At 38.4% G+C, this 25,257-nt stretch overlaps 1 protein-coding gene across 2 annotated transcripts in view; it reads right to left on the bottom strand.

Moving 5' to 3' along the window:
* The window catches only part of CACNA1S (calcium voltage-gated channel subunit alpha1 S), a 71,158-nt gene that overhangs the window by 23,830 nt on the left and 22,071 nt on the right, over nt 1-25,257 (bottom strand). Inside the window, exons 12-29 of one of the 2 annotated variants that reach the window (XM_026716854.2) lie at nt 23,954-24,161; nt 22,510-22,630; nt 21,993-22,107; nt 21,736-21,829; nt 20,005-20,074; nt 19,606-19,738; nt 17,347-17,476; nt 16,008-16,067; nt 14,575-14,681; nt 12,624-12,711; nt 12,259-12,366; nt 10,961-11,013; nt 9,644-9,790; nt 8,727-8,928; nt 6,684-6,842; nt 5,769-5,879; nt 5,307-5,390; nt 2,187-2,243 (exon numbers count right to left, since the gene is read on the bottom strand). In XM_026716854.2, the coding sequence (XP_026572639.1) occupies nt 2,187-2,243; nt 5,307-5,390; nt 5,769-5,879; nt 6,684-6,842; nt 8,727-8,928; nt 9,644-9,790; nt 10,961-11,013; nt 12,259-12,366; nt 12,624-12,711; nt 14,575-14,681; nt 16,008-16,067; nt 17,347-17,476; nt 19,606-19,738; nt 20,005-20,074; nt 21,736-21,829; nt 21,993-22,107; nt 22,510-22,630; nt 23,954-24,161 (2,047 nt within the window). The remainder of the gene's footprint in view (nt 1-2,186; nt 2,244-5,306; nt 5,391-5,768; nt 5,880-6,683; nt 6,843-8,726; nt 8,929-9,643; nt 9,791-10,960; nt 11,014-12,258; nt 12,367-12,623; nt 12,712-14,574; nt 14,682-16,007; nt 16,068-17,346; nt 17,477-19,605; nt 19,739-20,004; nt 20,075-21,735; nt 21,830-21,992; nt 22,108-22,509; nt 22,631-23,953; nt 24,162-25,257) is intronic. The other variant, XM_087929682.1, reaches the window with a different exon arrangement.

The raw sequence follows: 25,257 nt of genomic DNA, 5'->3' as shown, positions 1-25,257 counted from the left end.
AGTTTTAAGTACATTCTATTTTTTTTTCCAGTAAAATTACATTGATCCTGGCCAATAAGCACAGATATTGTATTATTTAATATCATTGCTTTGGTTCATACTATAAGGAAATAGGTTTGTATGAGTTAGGTAATGAAATATATTTTCACTGCTCCTTGGCAACAGACCTGCCAATGCTGACCAAGTTGTGTTTTTTTTTTTTTTGCATCTTGTCATCTTCATGTACACCCACTGTACCTCTGTACCTTCACTATTTGCACAATACTGGAAAGTGAACAAAAAAAGGAAAGCCCCTATGGATTGAATTAATTGTGGACTGTCATCATGTGAGCTTGATTAAATAATGTAATCAAAGTCACATTATGATAGGAAGGATGTAACAGGCTGCATGCAGATGCAGCTGAATATTATCTATTGTTCTACAAAGCTATCCAAGTCCAATGTTGACCTGGCGTTGCCATGGGCTAAATTGCCTCTAAAAAGGACTTTCCTATTAAATGAAATTCTTCTGCATTATCCTCCAAAGTTTGAATACTGCAGACACAAAACCAAAAGTGATACAAGAAGGAACTACGATCAGGGAAGGATGTGATGAACAGCCAGTTCTCAGATTTATACTTTTGTCGGGGTGAGATTCAAAATTTTTAACAACCGGTTCTGTGGGCGTGGCTTAGTTGGTAGGTGTGGCTTGGTGGTCATGTGACTGGGTGGACATGGCTTGGTGGTCATGTTATTGGCTGGGCATGGCCAACTCAATATCACTCACATCGAGGCACGCATCTCCTCGCCTGGCCTCTCATGACTGTGGGGATGCTGCAACAGTTGTAAGAGTGAAAAATGGTCATAAGTCACTTTTTTCAATGCCATTGTAACTTTGAGAATGGTCAGTCCACACAAGCAAAGTACCAGCAAAGGAGGGGAAAAGAACTCCAGAGAAGTTCCTGAGACAGGAAGTCTAGTCCTGCCAAGAATATAATAAGGGTTAACAGAGAGGCAGTTTCTGTAAGCAACACCAGAATGTTTCCTTCCTGCCTTCCTTACAGGATTAGGCCAGTAATTTCTTCTAACAACCGGTTCTCCGAACTGCTTAGAATGTTAACAACTGGTTCTAGCGAATAGGTGCGAACTGGTAGAATCCCACCTCTGCCCTTAACTGAAGAGTGAAAACCACATAGGAGCTGAAAAAAAGTAGTCAGGGATAAATTTGATACAGTATATTTCATAGGAGTATCAACCCTTCAAGGTGATCCAGGTCAGGAAACCATAACCGTGAATGCCAATACTACCTTTATTATAAGATTTATGGTGACAGAATCTTGCATGTCTGAAAGCTTTTCCTTAGTCCCTGCATTTTGCAGTTCTCCCCTTGCAGAGAACAAGGGAGAACTAGGAAGAGTCAATGACCAAGATGTTTTCTCCACCCCACCCCCCGTCTCCCCATTCCTGCTTTGGACTCAAGATTTCTCTTAGCAGATCTTTGTCTAGGCTGTGACTCCTGTCTCTCAAGGTTATTTCCCCCACTCTTTATATGGATAGAATTAAAGGGATTGCATCATTGTGCCAAAATATTCATATGGAAAGGTGTTGACCACTAAGAAGTAGGATATCCCTTTGGAATATCACCCCTTCCGAAATTAGACTGGCTCCCAATTCAACATTCTTTCGTAAGACCTTGAAGACTTAGTTTTGCCAGCCAGCCTGGGAAACCCAGAGTGGGGTGGAATCCATAAAATGGCTTACTGGGTTGTGTGTTGTCGCTGGGGGGTGAGTAAGTAGGGGGAGTATTGTTTTTTATTTTTATTTTTGTTCTATACTATATTTTTATTGTTTGTAAGCCACCTAGAGTAGCTGTGAGTGAGTAGACAGCTATATAAAATTTCTAAATAAATAAATAAATACTTACACCACAGAAAGTAAACTAGGAAAAAAGAGCCTCACCCAAGGAAACTGTACTCTGCTTAAGTGCTTCTTCAGTAACTGCTCCACAAACACGTTCCCTTGCGTTATCGGCATTATTTTGAAAATATCACAGATTGTTTTCTTAGAGACCCACTTTGAGCATTAGTTGCATGCAACTCACACTTTTACACAGCAGCACACAGCAAGAAGAAATAATCTAGAAAAGGAGGAAAGGGAAATGTGGAAGAAAATGGCGTCCACAACAACGTCATGCAGCTGATATTTACAATGCCATCACAGCCACCGCTTAGGCAGTACAATCCACCACTGGAAACAAGAATTGTCTGTCAAGAAAATAACAGAGTCAGCCAAGTGCAATATTAAAAAAAAAATAGAGAAGTTGGAAACAATGATTTGGAGAAAGAAAGGAATAGGAAATGTGGGGGGGGTGGAGGGGGTGTTTCACAGAGAAATCGTGAAAAAAATCACATTAGAATTACAATGAGATAGATATACAGGTAGAAAGGAAGGAGGAGGAAAGGATTGGAGAATAATGAATAAAAAGCCATGACGTGAAGTACATTAATCCAGTAGTGTTTTTAGCAGAATGTAGAAATCGCCTAAGAGAATTGGGTGAAACTAAGAGAAATCAAGAAATGTCTTTGAATATTTATACATTTGTTCCAAGATTAGATGCCTATAACTGTCTATGACACATTATCAGCTGCAGCCAAACTGCCAAGAGACCACAAGTGACCTAAATTTCAAATATAGCCATGTGTTGGGTACAGAAGAAATCAGGCTCTATGTTCTGTCCTATTATGGCTTATCATGGTCAGGTTTTCAGAAAGACTTGATTCTCAGAATGTCTCCCTTCTTATTGAGTTCTGAAAATAATAGTTCTAATCCATAAAAATAATACAAAAATTGAAGAATAGTTAGATAAAGGACAGAATTGTCTTTGTACAAAAATTAGCAAGTTTTTCTAATGCAAGTTTTTTTTCATGACTGTATGTTCATACCAAATGCACTGATCAATATCCACATGCAGATATTTTAACATTTCCTTGTCAGGCTGGCTGCCTGCTAGAATTATGCATTTCCTTATATGGCTGGCACTTTACAAGGTCAAACCCCTACAGTTCTCAGGCTAAAAAAAGCTATGTCAGCATAGATCAGGTACCTTCCAAGACCACCAACAAAACTGCCAGGATCCATTAACATGGAATTGTGGAAGGAAAAATCAGGATCCATTAACATGGAATTGTGGAAGGAAAATGGAATTGTAGAATGAAAAACTTGGAATATAAATGTATATAGACCTTGTCTATTATGTATTGATTAGATAGATTTTCTCTGTGTATAAAGATTTGTCCTTGTCTGCAATAAAAAAAAACCTAATTTTGCTGAATGGCACCTGTAAATTTTCTACTGGATAAGCCAAATGTTGAAAAGTATTTAAGCTGAGGTTTATAGCTATGCTTGGTGTAACAACTGAAAATCACATTTGATGGAGCAATATTCTAATTTGTTCTTTCTCTTTTATTGGGAATAAACCTTATTTGAACAATGAATATATGATTCCTAGTTCATAGATATGAACCTTAATGTGTTCATCATTTGTTTCTGAACATAATACTACTAGACATGACCTCTATTAGACCATCTAAAAATTTATGAAACACAGAATGTATTTAACATCAACATACAACTAAATGAGACAAAGGGATTTCTGTATGAAAAAGGATAAAAGAAAAGAATATTAATTTGGTTTCAAAACCAAAGATACAATGTTTTGGGAAGATAAATAGAAGCTCTAAAAATATTTTTGTTTTTTTATAAACCAAGAATATACAAAGCAATCAGCATGGAAATATATCAAGATGATGTTTTTTTATGAGAATGATGGTCCTTTTACAATGTACAATTTACAACTCTCAACAGTTCAGTAAAAAGTATTCCAGTTTAATATAAGAAGAATGAAATTAGGACCAGAAGAATTTCCATCTCTGATGGTGAAGAAAACTACAGGTATCCAAAGCAAGAGAATACTCACCAGGCAGCTGCACATTCCCCATCTAAATTTCACTGAATTTGATTATTTTTTAAGTTAACTTTCTATGTCTATTTCTCAAATGTTTTAATGAGTCAAGTAATGTGTAGTGAAAGTATAGTGGAAGAGTTAAAGTCTGTACAGATAAAAACTTGGGAGTCTCCAGGTAGATTAAGAAATGTACCCCTAATCCCCATGATAAGGGAAAAAAGAGAAAATGAATTTCAGTCACCACTAAAATTTCCGTGGCATAATTTTTCCCATAGCTCTTCATGTTTAGATTTGAGAAGAAAAATCCGAGGTAGGTTGATCTTTGTGTTGGTGATTTATAATTTACAAACTTACAGTGCAAGTTTGTAATGATTTGAATAATTCTGAATAAAATGAAAATACTACTGATGAGTAAAATTGTAGATTTTCAAACTTCTAATCTTGTTTCTAAAGTGATAGCTAATCATAGCTGTAAACAATAGCAATGGAGCCAAAGGCACATAAAGACATTTTTAATCCAAAGCTATGCACTTTATCTCCTTTATATGCATATTCAGTGTGGAAAATTCCACCTATAATATATATTTTAATGTGCTTGTGTATATATCATAGCATCCATGCACATTTATGCAAAAAGCCCAAATTATGCACGTACATCTTGCCATAAAGACAGACGCAGTAGAAGCACATATAATAGGCAGATGACATATGGTTGCCATGGACCACAGGGTAGAAATTCTCTACCGGTACCATGAGGCAAGCCATCTCAAGAGGAATTTCATATTGCAATTGCCATGTATGTATGATTTATTGAGGTTTAAGGTTTAGAGCAGGGGTGTCCAACCTTGGCAACTTTAAAACTTGTGGAATTCAAGCAAAGCTGGCTGAGGAATTCTGGGAGTTGAAGTCCACAAGTCTTAAAGTTGCCAAGGTTGGACACCCCTGGTTTAGAGATTTATTGAGGTTCAAGGTTTAGAGAACACACAGATGTTATAGGAGAAGAGATGTCCCCAGGCTATGATACATCAGTTCTTGATCAGTAAAAAATCAAGAACAAGTTACCTTAAGATGATTCTTGAAATATGTCTGGGATTCACAGAACTCAAAATCTAACTAAGCGATCTGCAACCTATCAACATGCAAATGGCAACAATTCCTCTCTCTCATCAGAAGAAATTGAAAATGATTGACTATTGCTGTGATTTAGAAGCTGTATTTGAACATGCAGCATTCATGACATCTATGGGGAGCTAGGATACTATGGCTGCTTAGTAATGACAATCATTGTTCCCCTTCCTTTCAGTCTAAGAAGTCCTTCCTACTCCTTGTTTCTTTCCAATACAATTATCCTCATAGCACTTACATCAATCTGACTCAGGATGACATCAATGATGCTGCCAACAACTATGAGAAAATCAAAGACATTCCAGGGGTCTCCAAAGTATCCCTGGAAGAGAAAGAAGAATGTAAACTCCAAATAAATAGATTAAGCTGGAATATAAGACAAGGTAGGAACCTTTGCTGAAAGCTTTCCAGTTCAAGAATTAACATTGAACCTTTTGGTTTGTTTGACCTTATTAAAACAAAGTAACAGATATATAGACCACACAAGTAGTCTTTTAGGACCATCCTCACTGAAGATGGCCTGTGTTACTCTAAACCAGGGGTGTCAAACTCACGTGATTTATCGGGACTTTTTTCCCGTTCACTAAACTGGGCGGGGGCGGGGCCAGCACATGATGCATCCGGCTTGTGGGCCACAAGTTCTAAACCAAGATCAGGCTGACTTTCTGACAAAAGTTGTGATGCATCGATTCTCACTCACCTTAGCCTTGAAAGCTATCAGTTTAAGAATCATCTCAATAGTAAAGAGGATGGTGAAAACCACATTGAGGATATTTGAGAGCTGGTTCATCATGTCTGATTGCTTATAATGCTGTAGAGATAGTTGAAAAGCAGACGATTTAGAAAACGTGGGCTTTTTAAAAAAGCTTTTCGTTAAAGACAGAGTTTTATCCACAGTCACTTTGCTTGCTTTCTCTTTGTTTACTTGCTTACTCTTTCTGTTTGAAAATAGTTAGGTTGATACTAGATGATGAATTCTGCTCTTGTACCCTAACTTCTCTTTCTCCTACATCTTATTGTCTGCTATTCCTATTGACATAATGGCAATGAAAAACTACTGCTCTAGTCAACAAATAGAAAACAACAAATAGATGATGAGTTTGGGTGTTGGTGTATGTTGCATAGCTTATAAATAATGAAGCTTTTGATGGACACATTTAATAAACAGTGAAATTTTGTCCACAGACTTTCACTTTGGAAAATTAAACCTCACAGACTGCAGGATTAAGAATGAAAAATATGGAAAGTGACCAAGAAAATACTGGGCAAATAACAGTCTTTGACCATATCATCAGTGTCACAGTTTCAGCTGAAGTGCCTTGCAATTAGCAAGGCTTATGGTAAGGGGAAAATGGAAAACACACCACTTTAACTTCAAAGCAGATAAATAAGTTAGATGCTCTCAGTTATTGGCTGGGATGAGGTAAAAGTTGCATCATGTGGACATGAATTTTAAGCATGGCTAGCAAAGCATCTTCAAGGTACAATTAGTGGGCATGTGGATGAATCCTGTGTTTCAGCTTTCCTTCAGCAAGCAAGTTTGTCCCAAAATTTCATAGTTCCTGCTACTGCCACCACCACTCCCCAGCTGAAGAGGAGTTCTTTCCATCCATACCTGCATGCCCAAGCAGATGGTGTTCAGTGTGATCAGGAAAAACATGAGGTACTCAAAGTAGGAGGAGGTCACCAAATACCAGATCTGGTATTGGTAAGGGTTCTTGGGAATGTAGCATCGCAGAGGCCGTGCTTTCAGGGCGTACTGGACACACTGGCGCTGGAATGAGAGGCAAGACAAGATGTGAAGAGGACAGAAAAGAACAGGCTGTATTTACTGATTATACTTGCCTCAATTTTCTGATCAGCGACACCAAGTGTTTATTGTGGCTTGTTCGCTTCATAAACACAATGCTTAAATAGCTGGAAGCATGTTATTTATTTATTTATATTCCAGTGTACATATGTATTTGTTAAGACTTATATCCCATCTTTTACCCAAGAGCATGAGAGTCACCCTTTACAGATAGACCTCGACTTATGACCACAATTGAGCCCAAAATTTATGTGGTTGTTAAGTGAGACATTTGTTATGTGAGTTTTGCCTCATATTATGACTTTTCTTACCTCGGTTGTTAAGTGAATCACTGCAATTGATAAGTTAGTAACCTAATTGTTAAGTGAATCTGGCTTTCCCATTGACTTTGCTTGTTAAAAAGTCCCAAAAAGTGATCACATGACTCTGGGACACTGCAACCATCATAAATATGAGTCAGTTGCCAACCATCTGAATTTTGATCATATGATTATGGGGATGCTGCAAAGGTTGCAACTGTGAAACAAGGTCATAAGTCCCTTTTTTCAGTGCCATTGTAACTTTGAACGGTCACTAAATGAACTGTTGTAAGTTGAGGACTACATGTATTTTATCCCCACAATATCAAACCTGTGAGGTGGGTTGGCTTGAGAGAAAGAATGACGAGCCCAAAGTTACCCAACGAGTTTCCATGGCTAAGAGGGCGTCTGAACCTGGATCTCCCTGTTCCTAGTCCAATTTCTTGATCACTACATCACTGTGGCGACCTCTCGTATGGAGACCCTCACTAGCTGCCTTGAGCTTCCAAAACATGGGCAATATATGCTCCATGTTTATTCTTCTTTTCTGGAAAGAGAACATTTGTGGGCTTCTCTACAATTTTATGAATTTGTCTTGCATTGGCATGAACGCCTTGTGTATAGTATGCAAATGGACATTAGTTCATTAGTGAACTAATGATGTTACCTAATTTGGTAATGAAACGTCCACAAGAAAACAACCAAGCTAAGAAAGCACCAAGAACCCCATAGTTCAATCCTGAGCTACAAATACTCTCTTCTATCAGGACTCTAGTTCATGGAATGCCTTGTTTTAAAGGCAATTAATTTAATCAACAAATATCCATTCAATTAATATTAATGTATTTTTCTTCCCCCTACCCCATTAGAGTATGCACATCTTCAAATGTGTCATACATACAAGGGTGGTGGTAGGAATTTTTAGGACTCATTTCAGCTGGAATTAGCATTATAAGGACATTGACAAAATCAGGAAACTAAGCAATGCACAGGATTAACATATGTGGTGTATGCATGTGCATTGCCCTCACATGGACAGTGGTTATTTTAAAATTAGGATTGCCTTCTTTTCACATACATTCAGTAAATTGAATAAATAAATGAATGAGCCAGAAACCATGGAAATATTTTATGCAGCACTGTTATAGTCCAAAGCAAATATTTACGGCAGGAAGAAGAAGCGGCCACACATTTTTGAGTTTACTTGATCATAGCCAACCAAATTTTCCTTCCTGCCTGAATAAGAAAAGTTACAGACTGCACAGAGCTGCTATACCCAGATCTGCTTATAATCCCCCTATTCGCATCAAATACAACAGAAACTTTCATCGTGTAATTTCGAAGTTTTGCAATATCTAAAATTTCTGACTGAACGATGTAATACTACTATATTAAGAATGCAAACTCCAGCACCTAATTTTGAACTATGCCCAACTAATATCTTTCCAAGTGTTGATGACACATGATACCACAAGGCAAGCATTGCCCCCTAAGTATGTAATGTGATGTCACAACACAAGTACAAAAGAGGGAATCAAACTTGCCATACCTGGTTTTTGTTCAGTTCACAATTTTTGTACTCAGTTTCACCCTGCTCCTGGAAAGTTACAATGATGAAACCTACAAAGATGTTCATCATAAAAAAGGCAATGAGAATGAGATAGATGATGAAGAAGATGGCAATGCTCATACGATAGTTGTATATAGGGCCCATGTCTTCAGCGTGCGTATCAATTGCTTTATACAATAGTCTGGAAAAGAAAGGATAGAGATTCCAAATTAATTGACATAAATAATTGAGCTTTCAAAAAGTTCAATCTTAATGGGTTTCTAAACAATTAATTTAATGATGAATATATGTACATCAGTATCACATAATTTTCCAAACAGTACTGTGGAGGAAAATAACACATACTGTTCAAATATCAATCCACAATAAGATAATCTTTATTCCAATTATCTCTTTGGTTTCAATAATAACAAATAATATAATTTCTATGCTTAAATAATGCCTGAACAGTAATTTATACACACTGGTAACATCATTAGTGATGTGCCCAAAGCTTTCCCTTTCTGCGCCATTTTGCTTATCCCAGCTATCTCCAACCTCGGCAACTTTAAGACTTGTGGACTTCAACTCCCAGAATTCCTCAGCCATCATAGCTGGGAGTTGAAGTCCACAAGTCTTAAAGTTGCCAGTGTTGGAGACCCCTGGCTAACACAACAATAGCTAGGACAAAAGGAAACAGTGGCATTCCATATGATTCCACTAAGTCCATTTTCCACAGCTGATGGGACTATATCGTGAGCACTTGCCACATTGGCTGGGAATTCACAGAGCTGAAGTCTGTGGGTACCATGGTACCTTTTGAGGATACCATGATGGATATGAGTAGTCTAAATACTCCCCCACCCCAATATATACACACATACACACTTTTTCTCCACAGTAGCTTCTGTACTCACTGAGGCCATCCTTCAAAGGTGGATACAGTGAAGAGAGACATCATAGCTGACAAGACATTGTCAAAGTGGAATTCATTGCGTAGCCAAATCCTTTTTTCTTCCACAACCTGTGTTGGATCAGCATCAACATACAAAATGAAGCGTCCCCTGGGATGAGAATCCATATATTAGCTACAAAGAGCCTGCATCATTAAGTGAGCATATAGAATATAACGGTGAGGACTACTCAGAAATATTGTAAGCAATTTTGTTCAAGGGATATACACTTCCAATTAAATAGGTATAATATTGCAGCCTTAATTTTATTTCCGTTGAACCAGCTACTTATTTTTGGCCTTCAATATACTGTAGTAAGGAAAAATTTTCTTTCAGTGGATCATTTATGATTAATTTATCCATGGTTCAATTAATATTTTATATTTTCTTAATATCACAATGCAAGAAACAGCATAAAGATGGCTTCTGCCACCTACAGTCAATAAAGCTTTCAGAAACAAATTAACTAGACAGTAAAAACTAGCTACTGAAAATCCATTATGGAAAATTAAGAAAATATATGTTATTTATTTAGAGAAAATTCAGATAATTATTAGCCTACATTGTATTTGTTTAGTTGTATAAGAACAATTCCAAATTGTTATTATTATTATTATCATCATTTCTTTTATTCATTAAACATGATACTCAGCCAACTGAACATTTAAAATTGTATCACAAATATAATTGACTGGCGTTAATGGTTGATATGGGTTGCTGCCAGCATCCTAGGTATTAACCAAGTATTTTCTTAAGATGTACGATGTTGTTGTTGTTGTTGTTAAATTTGGGCTTCTCTTTAGATGTATTCTAAGAGCTTAAGGAATAGGAGGAATGTTTATAAGATTTTAAAATCCAAATCTCACAGAAAAATAAGATGTGAATCTTTCTAACTGTATATCTCAAAAGTGTTTAAATGTTAAATTGCTTTGTGCCTAGAAATGAAAGGGAAGCTACAGAATAACAGCAGGCAGTGTGGGGAGTGGGGGTGGGCAGAGCTAAATGCACCATTAGCTTAGAGTCCTTATGTTCCCACAAATGGTAGGAATCTAACCCTTCCTGAATTCTGTTGACCCTTATCTGGTACCAGTTTAGTGTTGAACTTTGGTTGGTTAGATACGTGTATGGACTTGAATGAATCTTCTGTGCTGAAACTTAATGGCTGGTCCTGATCCTTTGCACTGACAATCTCCTTGAATTTGACCTTCAGAAAGAATCATGTTGTAATGATATGTTTCTGCAGTGAAGAAAAGAATAATATACAACCAAAGGGAGGCATACCTGCATTCTGATTCGGTCATCTTAGTTATATCTGTACAGCTGTAGAACTTCCCCTATATTTAAACAGAAACCAAAATAATTATTGTGTTGGTCTTTCATTATAGAGTTATAGTATTTCCCAGATTATACTAGTTTTGCCCTGTCTTAAAAATGAACATTTCCTACTACAAATGGATCAAAGATAAGTTTCTGTTCTCAAAGAGGAGATGGAAACTCCTAAAAGAGTTTACTGTCTTTTGACCTTGCTGCCATACCAAATAGTAATAGCATTGAAAGAGACCAATATCTTCCCAGTCTTAATTACAACTGGATGGTGGTGGTGGTGGTGGTGGTGGTGGTGGTGGGGAGAATGCTAATATTATTGTAGTCGATCTCCAAGCATTAGCATTTGCAGGCTAAATATTAGCATGTGGACTGTTATGTGTGCCCCTAGAAGAGCACATATTATACCTTTGCTTCTTGAGCTGCATTGGCTGCCAGATAGTTTCACGTCCAATTCAAGGTGCTGGTTTTAACCTTTAAAATCTCCATGACATGGGACCAGATTGTCTGAGGGACTGCCTCTCCCCAGTTATATCTGTCCAGCCTGGCAGAGAGAACATACTATGGATACCATCTGCCAGAGACCTACATTTGGTGGATCTCACGTATCTCTGCCATGGTGCCTGCCTTCTAGAACATTCTTCCCCACACCAGTATTAGATCAGTTCCATTTTTTGATGTTCCAGAAGTCCCTCAAGGCCTACTTTTGCCATTAGTCTGAGGGTCCCAGCAACTGAAGACCTGTTTAGATAGCTCCAGTATTGAGGTTGGATGTATTCATTCTTTTTCTTCTTGGGATTTGTATATATATTTTATTTTATTTTTAATTTTATATTTTTTTTAAATGTATTTTTATTTATTATTGTACACTGCCCAGAATCAGTTTTTGTGAGTTGGCCAGCTATATAAATTTTATTAATAAACACCAGCTGCTCTTTCATGTCTTCAGTTGCATAGTCCTGTCTAGGTTGTAAGCTTTAGATCAAAGTTATCCTTGTATTCTGTTCCTAGCTGAGTACGGCTGGGAAAGTTGTAACCCCAGTACTTCTGGAAGGCATCACACTGAGACAAGTGAAATAAATTCAGAAAAACTGGATTACTGAGTCAGCAATCTAAATCAGTAATGTCCAAGAAAGTTAAAAAAAGACACCCCCTCCCACAAAAAAAACCCAGTTATCCAGTTTGTGCCAACAGATCCACATAACATGCCTGTGAAATAGGACAAAATGAGAATTAATTCTTAGAAATACTTTTACCTTGAAGAGCTGCACTGCAATGCAAGCAAACATGAACTGTAGCAAGAAGGTGACAAGAACAATGTTGCCGATGGTCTTAATAGCCACAAAAACACACTGGACCACATGCTAGAGAAAAAAGGGGAGTGAGAGAGAGGGATTGTTTTAGTTTATCTGTTCGATCATCCAATGTCCCAGTGCCCATTAAAATATTTTTAAATCCGGTATTCACAGTTCCAGATATGTGGAATTTGTCAGTTTCGGTAAGGTGTAAATGTATGCCATAGTTCTACTTCAAGTATTCTAATAGCTTATAAATGGCATTTAAGACTTAAAACTATGGACATATAATACTTTTTCCTTGTTTATGTCAGGGTGATGCTTACCTTCAGTCCCTTTGCTCTGTTAATAGCTCTCAGTGGTCTCAGTACTCTGAGGACCCTCAAGATTTTCACCACCGAGATGGTACTGGACCTGTTGCAGGAAATGGGAAAGATGCTTTATTACGCTTTTGCAACCTTTGTGGTTACATTCAGAGTCCTGCTCTCAAAGATATTGTGTGCTTAGGAAGATATGACCTTGATGTTATTTTTAGGAAGGGCTTGGGGCACTCCCGGAATAGGAAGTGAGGCCAGAGAATTCTACATCGCTGCCTAATTCTCAGCATGCCTTGTGAAAACTCATCAGAAGAGAACTCCATGAAAGGCCTGCTTCAGGTCAGGCATAGCTATACATTCGTAACATTTTCCCCCACCCCACCTCAAAACTCAGCTCTGCTGTCAGGAATTAGATAACAGCAAAAACCTTCAGGGAGTGATGTGGCAAATAAAAATTAGCTTTACTGCAGAAAAGAAAGAAGTACATGCACAAGATCTACCTACTTTAGGACATAGAAATAAATTTCCATATAGAAGGATCCAATCTGGGTTGGTCACCAGGACCAACCCTCTAGTCTCTGTGACCAACCCAGATTGGATCCTGAAACATTATTCTGGGACCTGTATATTTGCCTTCATTCGTCTCATGTAGAAGTTGGACAGTGAGTTGTTCTTAAGCCTTTTTCTCTCATACTTTTGCATCAATTTCTGGCCATTCATTTCTCAGCCTTGAGATTGGAGTGCACCTGCTCTATGTTTACACAACAGAACTGCTGGTCTGAGCAGGTCTGGTTCCTGTCTTGCTAATTGTATACCTGATTTCAGATAAGGAAAGAATAGCTATCAACAGGGACAACATAGGAACGATAACCTGTAACATTCGAATGCCATCTCCAGAGTTCTCAGTCTAGACTACTGAGGAACAGAAGAATCCAAAACATTGTTCAAAGTGTAATACCTCTTCTATCCACCAGCTACTGCAATCAGCCACTGTAACTAAGAGAAACCTCTGAAGGAAATTTGAGTAAGTAAGCAGGGGAAAAAAGACCAAAAATGACATCTGTGAAATTTTCAAAGTCTTTGCATAACCAGCAGTCAGTTGGATTAAACTGTCAGTTTTCAATTTGATTTCTTTTTTTCTGGCTGAAAGGAAGGATAAAAATAGCTTTCTGACTGACAATATTTTGACCAACATTGGTTGTAAATATTGCTATTAAGGAACACCAGTCTTCCAAGTCATGAAGTTCTCAGTTAATAAGCTGTGGTTAACATGTTTGTATAAAATAATAAATACATTTTGCATTTTCAGAAATATATTTTAATATTCCTATATTTTATATTCAAAGTAGTTCTTATAGTGCAGCAGTAAGTAGCTTGGTACCCTTTGGGTGTCCTCAACTAAACAACTCAACAACTCAACAATCTCTTGCCATTTGCCATGCTATCTAGTAGTGGTAGAAGTTGCTTCGAAGTATCAGGAAGATACCATCTTGTCAAACCCTCCAGTAAGCAAACAAATGCACTTTACAAATATTTTTACAAACTCTCCTGAGTTATTGGATTACTATAAATGGTGCATGGTCTACAAGAAATCCCTGAAAGTCCTATTGCAGTGATGGCTAATCTTTTGAGCACCAAGTGCTCGAAGTGCATGTGTGTCCAAAGTGCCCCTGCATCCACCCCCAAAATGCAATGTGCATGCATCTCCCACAAATCTGCCTTGCCCCCTGCATGCACTCCATCCCTGCACATGTGCACGCATGCCCGCATGCACCCTGCCCCTCATGCATGCATGGCAGAGACCCAAAGACCATCTGGCTAGCAGGAGGCATGTGTGCATGCATGGCGGAGCTGAACTGGGGAGACGGCTCGTATGCCCGCAGAAAGGCCTATGGCATGTGTGCCATAGGTTCACCATCACGGACCTATTGGAAGCCTTGCCTGTCTATGATCCACTTACTCAAGTCTCATGGAGATGAGTGACACAACAACTACAAGCAAATCTAAAATGTTGAAAGAATTACGACAGAAGGATCCCTTGTGAAGAAATGCACCGTAAGTAGTCATCTGTAGGAAACAGAAGATTCAGTTAGCTTTGATAAATCTAGCATTGTGTTTCTTTTTTCTATCTGAAATTCAGATGACCTTTTGGAAAACTATCTAGTGTTACACACAATGAAGCAGAAATGAGAGGATGAAATAAACTTAAGAGAGTAATTAAGACTAGAAGATAACTGTATTTGTAATTAATAACGAAGTGTTGGTGGCAGTAAGAGGTCCAGCCCATTTGTGGGGTGCCACAGGACTTGGTCCTCTCTCCCATTTAATATCTATATGTGGCCACTGGGCAAGGAGTTCTAATGGTTTGAGGTGAGGTATCCTCAATATGCTGATGACACCCAGCTTTATGTCATCACCATATGCCATCTCAGAGCTCTTGTTGATGTCCTGTCTCAGTGCTTGAAGGCTATAAGGGCCTGGATGGGGCACAATCGGTGTCCCAATGCTCAACCCAAGCAAGGCTTTGGATATTTGGGCCTTCTGGTGCAAGGGTTTTCCACCTTTGGTCCTAGATGGGGTGGTATTGCCTCAGGTGGACCCACTGCACAATCCTCTTGAACTGACTTTCTAGCTCCTGCTAGAAAAGCAGGTAGAAGCCATGGCTAGGAAGGCCTTTGCACACCTTTAGATTGTGTGACAGTTATGCACATTCCTGGACCAAGAGACTGCTCACATTCATTCATGTTCCTATAGCCTCCCATCTGAATTATTGCAATGTGTTCTGCTTGGAAGAGCATTCAGAAGCTTCCACTTATGCAGAATGCAATTATATGGGTAATAAATTGTATCAGATATTCAACACATGTAGCACATTACATTGTGAGCTTCATTGATTTCCAACATGTTTCTGGATGCTATTCAAGGTGCTGGTTGTCACCTTAAACTCCTTCATGGCTTGGGACTAGTTTACCTAAGGTACAATCTTCTCCCAGTTGTTTCTACCCACCCAGTCCAGTCTAGCAGGATGACATGCTCTGGGTTCTTTCAGCCAAAGAATGTCAGCTGTCATTAGGAGTTGTGCTTTCTCTGCCACCTAACCCTAGGCCATCTTTGAAACATTCTTTATCCTATTGGTCTTTTATAAGGCCTTGTAACTGGTTAGAGGCCCAGACTGTTAAGTACTCTGTTTTTTGTTTATATTAATATCTACAGGTAAGATTTTTCTTGGCTACATATTTATTTATACATATTTATTTTTTTTGTATTGTGTTTGTATTGTGCTTAGTTGTTCACTGCCCAGAAGGAATTGTTTAAGATGGTCAACCATAGAAACAGAATAAAGAAATATCCAATCCTTCCAACATCATTTTGAAAGAGAACAAGTCAACTCACCTTTAAAATAATTTCCACTGTAAATACAGAGGTGAAGCCAATGTCAAAATATGACAGAACCTGGAGAGGACCCCCCACAAAGAAACAAAAAGTTATTTTTGTCAACAAATGCAACTGCAATTCTCCCAACGCTCACACTAAACTCTAGAAAAATATGTGAAATGAATCGGCAACAGATAAAAATATCCACATTTCTATTTACTTAAAACAAATTTGTTAGATCTTGAAAGAGGTATAAAACAAAGCTTAATTATGTTAGTTTCTATAAAGCCTGCAATATGGAAAAAAGCACCAGAGAGGGCTGTCACATTAACTATATAACAACTATTGCTGGATACTTTTCCATCAGTAATGTCAAGCTTTGCTCCTAAACATTTTTTTAAATGTTCAGACATTTTAAAATAAAGTTTATTCATGAAGGTGAATATTTTTATTTTACATGTATTATTTTCTTTTTTTACAATGATGGTTGCTTATTGGTATGTTAAGTAACTCACTGATTTTTTTTATTTTTAGGTAATTAGATAATTCATATATTTTATAACTCAGTTTATCTTGGCAACAAAATGATTTTAAACATGCTTTGTGTTAATGAGAATATGTTTCTAGTAGATACACAGAACTGAGTGTCGATGTTTGATAGCAGAAATTGCTATCATTACCTATGTATCTAGTGGCACTTCATACATGCAAATTTGTCTCTTATTTTGATCTATTTTGCCCACTTATTCTCTTTGACGTATGGCTTTCATTCTTACCAATTTACATAGTACCATTCACTCTTGCATGTAATCACAGCATAAATGTACAACTTTTTAGTGCCATGTTTCCATATTTTTGCTTTTGTCTTGTCCTCAGGCCATACATATCTTTAGCTGTACAGTTGCTAAAATAATGTTTTCTCCCTTATTCCAATATTATCCAAGGGTGCCTTAAGGTATATACAATTTGCTCTGCTTTGTTACCCAGTAACTTGGAGGGAAGTCAAGCAATGCAGTGACCTGAAGCAGTGGCAGGATAGCGGTTGGCAAAGGGGACAACAAATTTCACAACAGCATTGTTCTTCAACTGATGGATGGTAAAATATCTCAGTTCAGCATCATGGAGGGGACTCAAGAGGAAGCTACAATGCGTACAAATATTTCATGGCTCTAACTGAATCAATCTTGCCAACCTGATGTTTTCCAAGTTGTGTGTTGAGATTATAGCTTCTCTAATTCCAAGACAGCATTCTTGGGATTGCTATCACAAACCATTGGAGAGTACCAGGCTGGGGAAAGATAGTCTATAAGCAGCCACATTTACCATGCTAGTAGTACAAAATGTCATATCTTTTTACCTGATTCCTGAATGAGTCCGCTCGAATTGGATCTTCTGCTGCCAATGAAATACTACTGAGCAGGATAAAGAGGAGGATGAAGTTGGTGAACCAGGTGGCATTGACAATTCTATGGCACAGCACCCGAATCCTGGAAAGAGTAAGGAATGAGCAGAAAAAGAATTAAGTATATATTGCTTAAGCTGGTATTCTGATCAGAAGACATCCGAATGAAAGGTCATATATGAACAGAGGAAGAGGAACATGCTAAGAGCAGACCATTTACTTAATGGGAAATGGTGCGGTCCATGTCACTAATGGGTGGGGCCACATCATGCATATGGGCAGGCCTTGGATTTTATGCTTCTTTCTGGCTTACTTTTCTTTAAATTCCCATAAAGCTTGCATTATCATTAGGGTGTTTCCTGGGAATTCAGGCAGAGGCCACTCTGGAGCCTTCAAAAGAGGATCTGAGTGGCTGGAAGTTATCTCCCTTGCCTCCCTTATATTACTAGATAAGATGTAATTTCTGAGTATTAAGCAGGGAACAATGTTTACCAGATTGCAATTTATTTCATTTGTATTTGTTATTTGGCCAAAAATTAAGTGATGGCCGTGCGACAGCCAGCTGATCTTTTATTTGTATTTTAATCTAGTTCAGAAATGGAATGACAATAGGAGTTGTTCTGACTTACAAGTTTTTTTTAAAGAGGAACCAGAGTTGTACAGTATTACAATTATGTGTCTGATTAACTACTAATAGGTGGCTGCTCTCTTCCTAGGATTACTATAAGCTCAGAGGTAGGATTCAAATTTTTTTACTACCGGTTCTGTGGGAGTGGCTTGGTGGGTGTGGCAGGGGAAGGATACTGTAAAATCTCTATTCCCTCCCCACCCCACTAACTTGCTTTCCAGCTCCATTCTACTGTACAGGGCAACAAAAGACCCAGCCGATCAGCTGGGACTCAGGAGGCAGAGAATAGATGGGGGCAGGGCCAGTCAGAGGTGTATTTGCTGGTTCTCTGAACTACTCAAAATTTCAGCTACCAGTTCTCCAGAACTGGTCAGAACCAGCTGAATACCACCTCTACATAAGATTTTGACCCTTATAGGAGTGACTAAAGTTCTCCCTGAAATCCAGTTGACCTCCACCTTGCTGGTATTTCGGAGAGCCCTGAAGACCAGGCTCTTCACCCAGACCTCTGGGGAGGGTGACTGAAGCCTCCTTCTGGGTAATATGGATTTGCTTGTTTGTTGCCTGGTTTATGCCATCTTTTATTGTTTTTTACTACTATATTGTTTTATTATTCTGTGTGTGGGTTTTTTCTGTAAAGTGACCAGAATTTTTTAAGAGTCAGGAAGTGTAAAAAATTAATTAATTAAATAAATCAAATAGTAAATATAAAGCAGAGTCCATGCTTTGATTGTTGTATTAAAAATCATAACCCTCCTCAATCCATTTTATATTGTTGTGAATAAGAATTTAATACCCTGATTTGCTAAAAGTTCAGGGTTCACTGTTACGTAGGTTAAATTGCATTCCTCTGGTTCTGAGCCAATGATATGATGTATATTAAAAAGGAATTCACTCAGAGGCCAGCCTTTGATGCTAGAGATTAGAAAGGCTGAAAGGAGATTGGCCATACCAGCAAAGAAACACCTTCATACAAATAGGCCAAAATTAATTGGGTGATCATCCATAAACTCCTGAGCTGTTTCACATGTTAGATCTGACTGCCTAAGTTGCCATGTTGTATAAGAGGCAGAAAAACTGTCATGCTAAGAGCTCCAAGCTGTTCAGTAATATATAGCATATTTATAACATAACTCTTCTCATCTGTGTAATACTGAGATGAGAGATATTGCACCTTGTTATTTCTGTCTCCAAAACTTACACTCTATCCATTTTTGATAGAAAAACATCAAAAAGATGAAAATGAAAATATCATTTGATATTTACATGTTACAAGACGTTCAGTTCTCCACCTTCAGTACTTTTAATGGTTGCAGTAATAGCTTTGATTATTATTCATACAGAGTTGGAAGACCAATAAGCTTGTTGAGAAGAAGGAAGGAAAGAAGGAAGAAAGGAAAGAAGGAAGAAAAGAAGGAAGGAGGGAGGAAGGGAGGGAGGAAGGAAGAAAAGAAGGAGGGAGGGAGGGAGGAAGGGAGGGAGGAAGGAAGAAAAGAAGGAGGGAGGGAGGGAGGGAGGGAGGGAGGGAGGGAGGAAGGAAGGAAGGAAGGAAGGAAGGAAGGAAGGAAGGAAGGAAGGACGCATACTTGTTGGTTGGGCTAAAGATGAAGAATGAACTTGCGTCAGGCATGGGTACCGCTTTTTCCTTTAACTGAAGCTCAGCTAGGGGGCGTGGCCTAGGGCTCAAGGGGATTTCAGGTTCATCTTCCTCGTCATCACCTGCAAGAAAATAGTTACAGAAAAACTCAATGTTCACTTTTTTTTCTGCTAGTAATTAATTTTAGATTTTAAAAAAGCTCCTGAAGGTTTTCAACATTATTTTTGTACTACTCCAACAACCATGTACTTTCCAGTCTTAGGTCCTACTAAGACCCAAGAACCCTAATTGCCATGTTAGATAATATACTTAATACAAATACTTTCCTTCTTTTTTATTCAACATGTGATGGAATTGGCAAAAATAAATGGCATTGAAATCTTCTTACCTGGGAAGTCTGCAGAAGGGTATGGGTCCTTGATTTCATTGACATTTGATTCAAACTCATCCACTTTTAGCTAAGCAGGAAAAAAATGAAAAAGAAAATTTAAGTGCTGCAACTCTGTTATGCTATTGTTGAACAGTGCTACTTGGCTGAGACTAAGAGCAGAGCAAAAAAAAAGAGGATTGATTGACAAGCAACCATATGTCTAAATGGATGCAATTGAAATGGCGCTCAGGACTACTTTATACACATATGGACTTATCTGTGAAATCAACCATATGGTTTGGTTTACATATGTCTCTGTTATATAACATTGAATGGTTGTTTTATTGAATAACATTTCTATTCTATTACAAAAAGCAGGGGTTCCTTTTTTTTTTTTTGCAATCGCATACCCCTTTACTGAAATCTTAATGATACACCTCTCTGAAAAATCCAAACGCTAAACTAAACACAAATGAACAAGGAAAACAATCCAAGCAAAGGTTGGGAAAGCTGAGTTTATGGTAACAATGGGAAGGAGGTAGACCTCAAACTTTGGGCAATCCTGCAATAAAATCTGCATGCTTTTAAATAAAAAGCAAAGGGTCTTTGAATGTGCCCTCCAGAATATTGTCACTGGAATGGAATAGAAATTGCATATTGCATCTATTTTGGAACCAATGTATCTTTTATTAATGATATTTTGTCACCCTCAGTGTAAAATGATCGCCTTCTTTGGGGAAAAAGTGAATGAGAAGTTCAGGCTCCATATAAATATCACACACAGAACAGGCCAAAGCACACACTCTGCTAGGGAGAAGTTCCCTGGAGATGGGCTCCAATACGAGTCCAAAAGCTCTGAAGACAAAACCGCTAGTCCTGGTAGATTGGATCCTGAATGATGGCTACCTTTTGTCCTTTAAGACCAATAGACTCTCATTTACTGTTCTCGGTCATAGCATGATTCAAAAAAAAAAAAAAAACAAGAGGGTAATTCAATCCCTGAGGAATTTATTTTCCAGGAAAAATTTATCTGATGGGAGTGGCAACTTGTAAATAAGTCTTGCAAGCTTTCTTGGTGTTACACTTTGTTAAGATGAGTAACTACAGTAATGGCTTTCACAAAGTGCCTTTAACATTCCCAACATCAGATGAGCCTTGTTTTTCTTGCCTGCACTGGGAATAATGCCTCCCACTGGGAAAAAGTCTGGGACAGACTGGAAAAAAAACCATGTAGGGATGGGTAGACTCTGAAAAAAAAACAACTAGGGTGATGCTGATTATTTCTGTAGAAACCTGATAGAGGATGAAAGAAACTTTAGAATATGTGTGAGAATGTTTAATGCTACATACACAGACTATATGTGTGTGTGTGTGTGTGTACACACACATATAGATGCACACACATATACATATCTATATACATATATGCATATATGCATACACACACACACACATATAATACTGAGGCTATACAGACATATGTGCAGCCTCAGTATTATTAAACAAAACTATAATCAAATGACAATGGATTTAACTGAAAAATAATCAAAACTAGGTAAAAGTTTGTGACCTTAGAAACTTTCACCATTAGGAGAAGTGAGTTGCATATAACAATATTGTCTGTTCTTACAAAAATATTCTTTTGTTAAAGAACATTTCCCTTCAAAAGCTGGATGCAAATACCTAAACAAACAAAGAAATGGCTAAAGAGATGAAATTCAGCACTGGTAGATGTCACCCTTGTCTGACCTTAGCTGTGGTGGGAATTCCTTCTCCCTTTGCTTTCTGTTCCAGCTTCTTGGCCAACAATAGCTTTTCTTCTTCAGATTTCTCAGGATAACCTCTACAGAAAAGAGTCAAAGGAGCAAGGGCAAAGGGGAGAGAAACGGGTAGAATGGAGCAGGGGAGGAATATTAAAGAAGCTTAGAGTTACAACAGTTGACGTGGAGCCATCTAGAACCCCAAAGGTATGAATGTCAGGAACAGCAGCAGAAGGAAGAACTGACCTGGTCATTTTCTTCCACATCTTCTCTTCAGCTTTGGCTTTCTGAGCAGAAGTTAATGTTTCTGCCTCAGCCAGGTTGTCCACAGCAATAGCCAGAAAGACATTGAGCAAGATATCTAACATAGAGTAAGGAAAAAAGCTAAGGAATTTTACAGTGTTGGATTTACATCATACAGAAATAATGGATCAAGACTTCCACCATTCTCTTGAAAGTTTCACTTGGTAGCAGGTTACACCTAGCCAATTTTCTGATATCATCAAATCTGAAAGATTGAAAGAAAATCAGCGCTTAGGAAATGGACATATTGCCATTATTGCAAAATGTGGATTATGGTTCCTTTTGTTCAGGAAATCTATCTTTCCAAGTAGCTGAGGATCTCCTATTTATCTTAGTGGTCACTATATTTTGAGAAGGGCATTACTGCATTGCATTTTATGGCAATGTTTTGTAAGAATACCTTACAGTCCATCACTAGTCAAGTATTTAACTATATGAACAGTGTTTAAAGAAAGGATACAATTCCCACATACAAACAAAACAATAAAATAAATGCAGACCAGCACACCAGGATAGACAGGCCCTCCATAAGCCATAATCCCATTGTACATGATAGAGGTCCAGTCTTCCCCAGTCAGGATCTAGGAAGGAACAAAATATTTAGAAAGTACTAGAAATAACCTAGAAATATCTGGCTTTCAAATAAGAGTGAATATCTAAATCTCTATTCTGACCAAGGCTTATGGAGACACTAACACACATTAGTCCCCAAACCCTTTTTTCTTTATTTCAACGGCTGTGAATTTTAGTCATTCACAGCCCGTAATGAGTCTGAAACAGTTTGTAAATAGTCCCATGGAAGTCTGCCAAAGTTCTTCAGGATAAGTCTGATAAGCACACACCTTTATCGTCCTTGAAATGCTGCCAACAACTAAATGTCCAATTAGATATATGAGGCCAGAATGGAACACAAATTCAACACTGAGCTTCAGGTTTCAAAACAACCAGTATGAACAAAGTTGCTTCCTGCAAAGATTCCTGTTCTTTTGCTCCTTCTTTATGTCTTATGGGAGGGCAAATCACCTCCAGGCATTACTCCCGAGTCGCCCCTTTTGTCTTAACTGTTCTTCCCTTCTGGCAGCTCTGCGTGCATGTGCACTGAGAACAGGCTTCCCTTGTTCCTTTGCCTCACTGCTGTCAGATTCTGGAGGCTCCGGAGTCAGCATATAACTCCCAGGTAGCCCTCGCCCCATCTCTGTATTAGATGCAGGATTCTCATCCGGGTCCTCTCCAGACTCCCAGACTGGTCCACGTTCCTCCCCACTGTCTGACTCTGCTGCTGTCTCCACAGCCTGCTGACAGACCACAACAATCTCCTTCAGCGCTATGGAGCCTGGGTAATTGAAGCAATTAATTATGTGTTCAACTTTAGCCATATTTTCTCTGGGATTTAGGAGAGATGATTTCTCATTGTTGGGAACTCCCACTTTGTCCCACCTCCCAGCTGCTGAATTTCTTCATTCTTTCCTATAGCCAAAGCACTGTTTGTTACTAGTCCTTTGCTCCCTCCTGCACAGCAGCCAGTTGAATTCCCACTTTTTATTTCTTCACAAAGGAAGGCAGGGAGGAATGAGGAGAGAAAAATCAATTGAGACTGTCCATTACGATTGTCCAGGAATGCCATGTGTATTGCAGTCACATTTTGCTCTCTCTCTCTCTCTCTCTCTCTCTCTCTCTCACACACACACACACACACACACACACTCGCTCTCCCTCCATCCCTCCTCTCTCTCTCCTTCCCATGTCTCTCTCTCTCTCTCTCTCATACACAAACACACTGCCACATGTCCTACTCATTCCAGCAATTATTCCACAACCTACTTTCCTGATGGTTTACCCACTTAGACATCAAATTTATTTCAGAAATTGATTCTTTGTCTAAACAACCTTGACTTTAGCTGTACCTGGAAGACACTGATGAGAGCCTGGGGGAAGTTATCAAAGGTGCTGCGTCGTATTTCTGTATCATCAAAATCAAACCGCCCTCCAAACAGCTGCATCCCTAAGAGGGCAAAAATGACCATGAAAAGGAAGAGGAGGGTGAGGAGAGAGGCAATGGAGCGTACAGAGTTCAACAGAGAAGCCACTAGGTTGTTCAGCGAGGTCCAATACCTAGAGAAAAATAGAAAGATTATAAGATTCATTATCATATCAGAGAAAATTCTGGAATGTACGCAAATCTGCCCAGTTATCTAGCAGAGTAAGATAGGAATCTAGAAGAGTAAGACCTAAATCACTGCTCTGATCAACTACAGGTAGTCCTCAACTTTCAACCATAACTGAGCCCAAAATTTCTATGACTAAGAAAGACAATTGTTAAGTGTGTTTTGCCCCATTTTACCTTTCTTGCCACAGTTGTTAAGTGAACCACTGCAGTTGTTAAATTAGTAACACGGTTGTTAAGTGAATCTGGCTTCTCCATTGACTTTACTTGTCAGAAGGTCGCAGAAGGTTATCACATGACCCCAGGACTCTGCAACCATCATAAATACATGCCAGTTGCCAAAGCATCTGAATTTTGATCACATGACCATGAGGATGCTGCAATGGTTGTAAGTGTGAAAAACAGTCAAGAGCTACTTTTTTCAGTGTCATAACTTCAAATAGTCACTAAATGAATAGTTGTAAGTCGAGGACTACCTGTATTATTACACCTAGCTTATCTATTCACAGAAGAAAGAATCACAAGTTATCTCAATCCCTTATCTTCACAGTTGAGGATGGCCATCCAAGATTGTAGCTATTTTAACAGATAGAACGGAATATATTCAGTGTAGCTCCTTAGCATAGCACAGTATGTACAGACTAATTTTGTCTGAGTCCTCCTATCACCTCCCTTCCTTGGAACCTAGTAGAGATGGATGGGTATCTGAGGCTATCTGTTCTGAGGGGAAGGGGCAAATACCATCATCCAATATCAGCTCAGCCATAACAATAAGCCCCACGCTTTAATAGGTTGGAGTGGACTGGATGGCAGAATTAGTCACTGTTTTCACACTAGGGATCTTTTAAATGGTGCATCTGTCCCAGATAATAAACATACTTTATTATTAAAACAGGAAACATAAAAATAAAATTAGTAACTTAATGATAAATTAAATTCTAATAATGTGTTTCAATAACAACGGTAATAATAAAACAGGAAATGAATCAAAATTAAGACACTTCTCTCAATATTTATTTTATTAATTTAATCTCAAATGAGGTA

This window comes from Pseudonaja textilis, chromosome 3 (genome assembly GCF_049901715.1).
Source record: "Pseudonaja textilis isolate UNSWEBS1 chromosome 3, rPseTex1.2, whole genome shotgun sequence".
NCBI lineage: Eukaryota > Metazoa > Chordata > Lepidosauria > Squamata > Elapidae > Pseudonaja > Pseudonaja textilis.
Note: the sequence above shows the minus strand (reverse complement) of the source record. Positions and strands in the feature narration are given on the sequence as shown.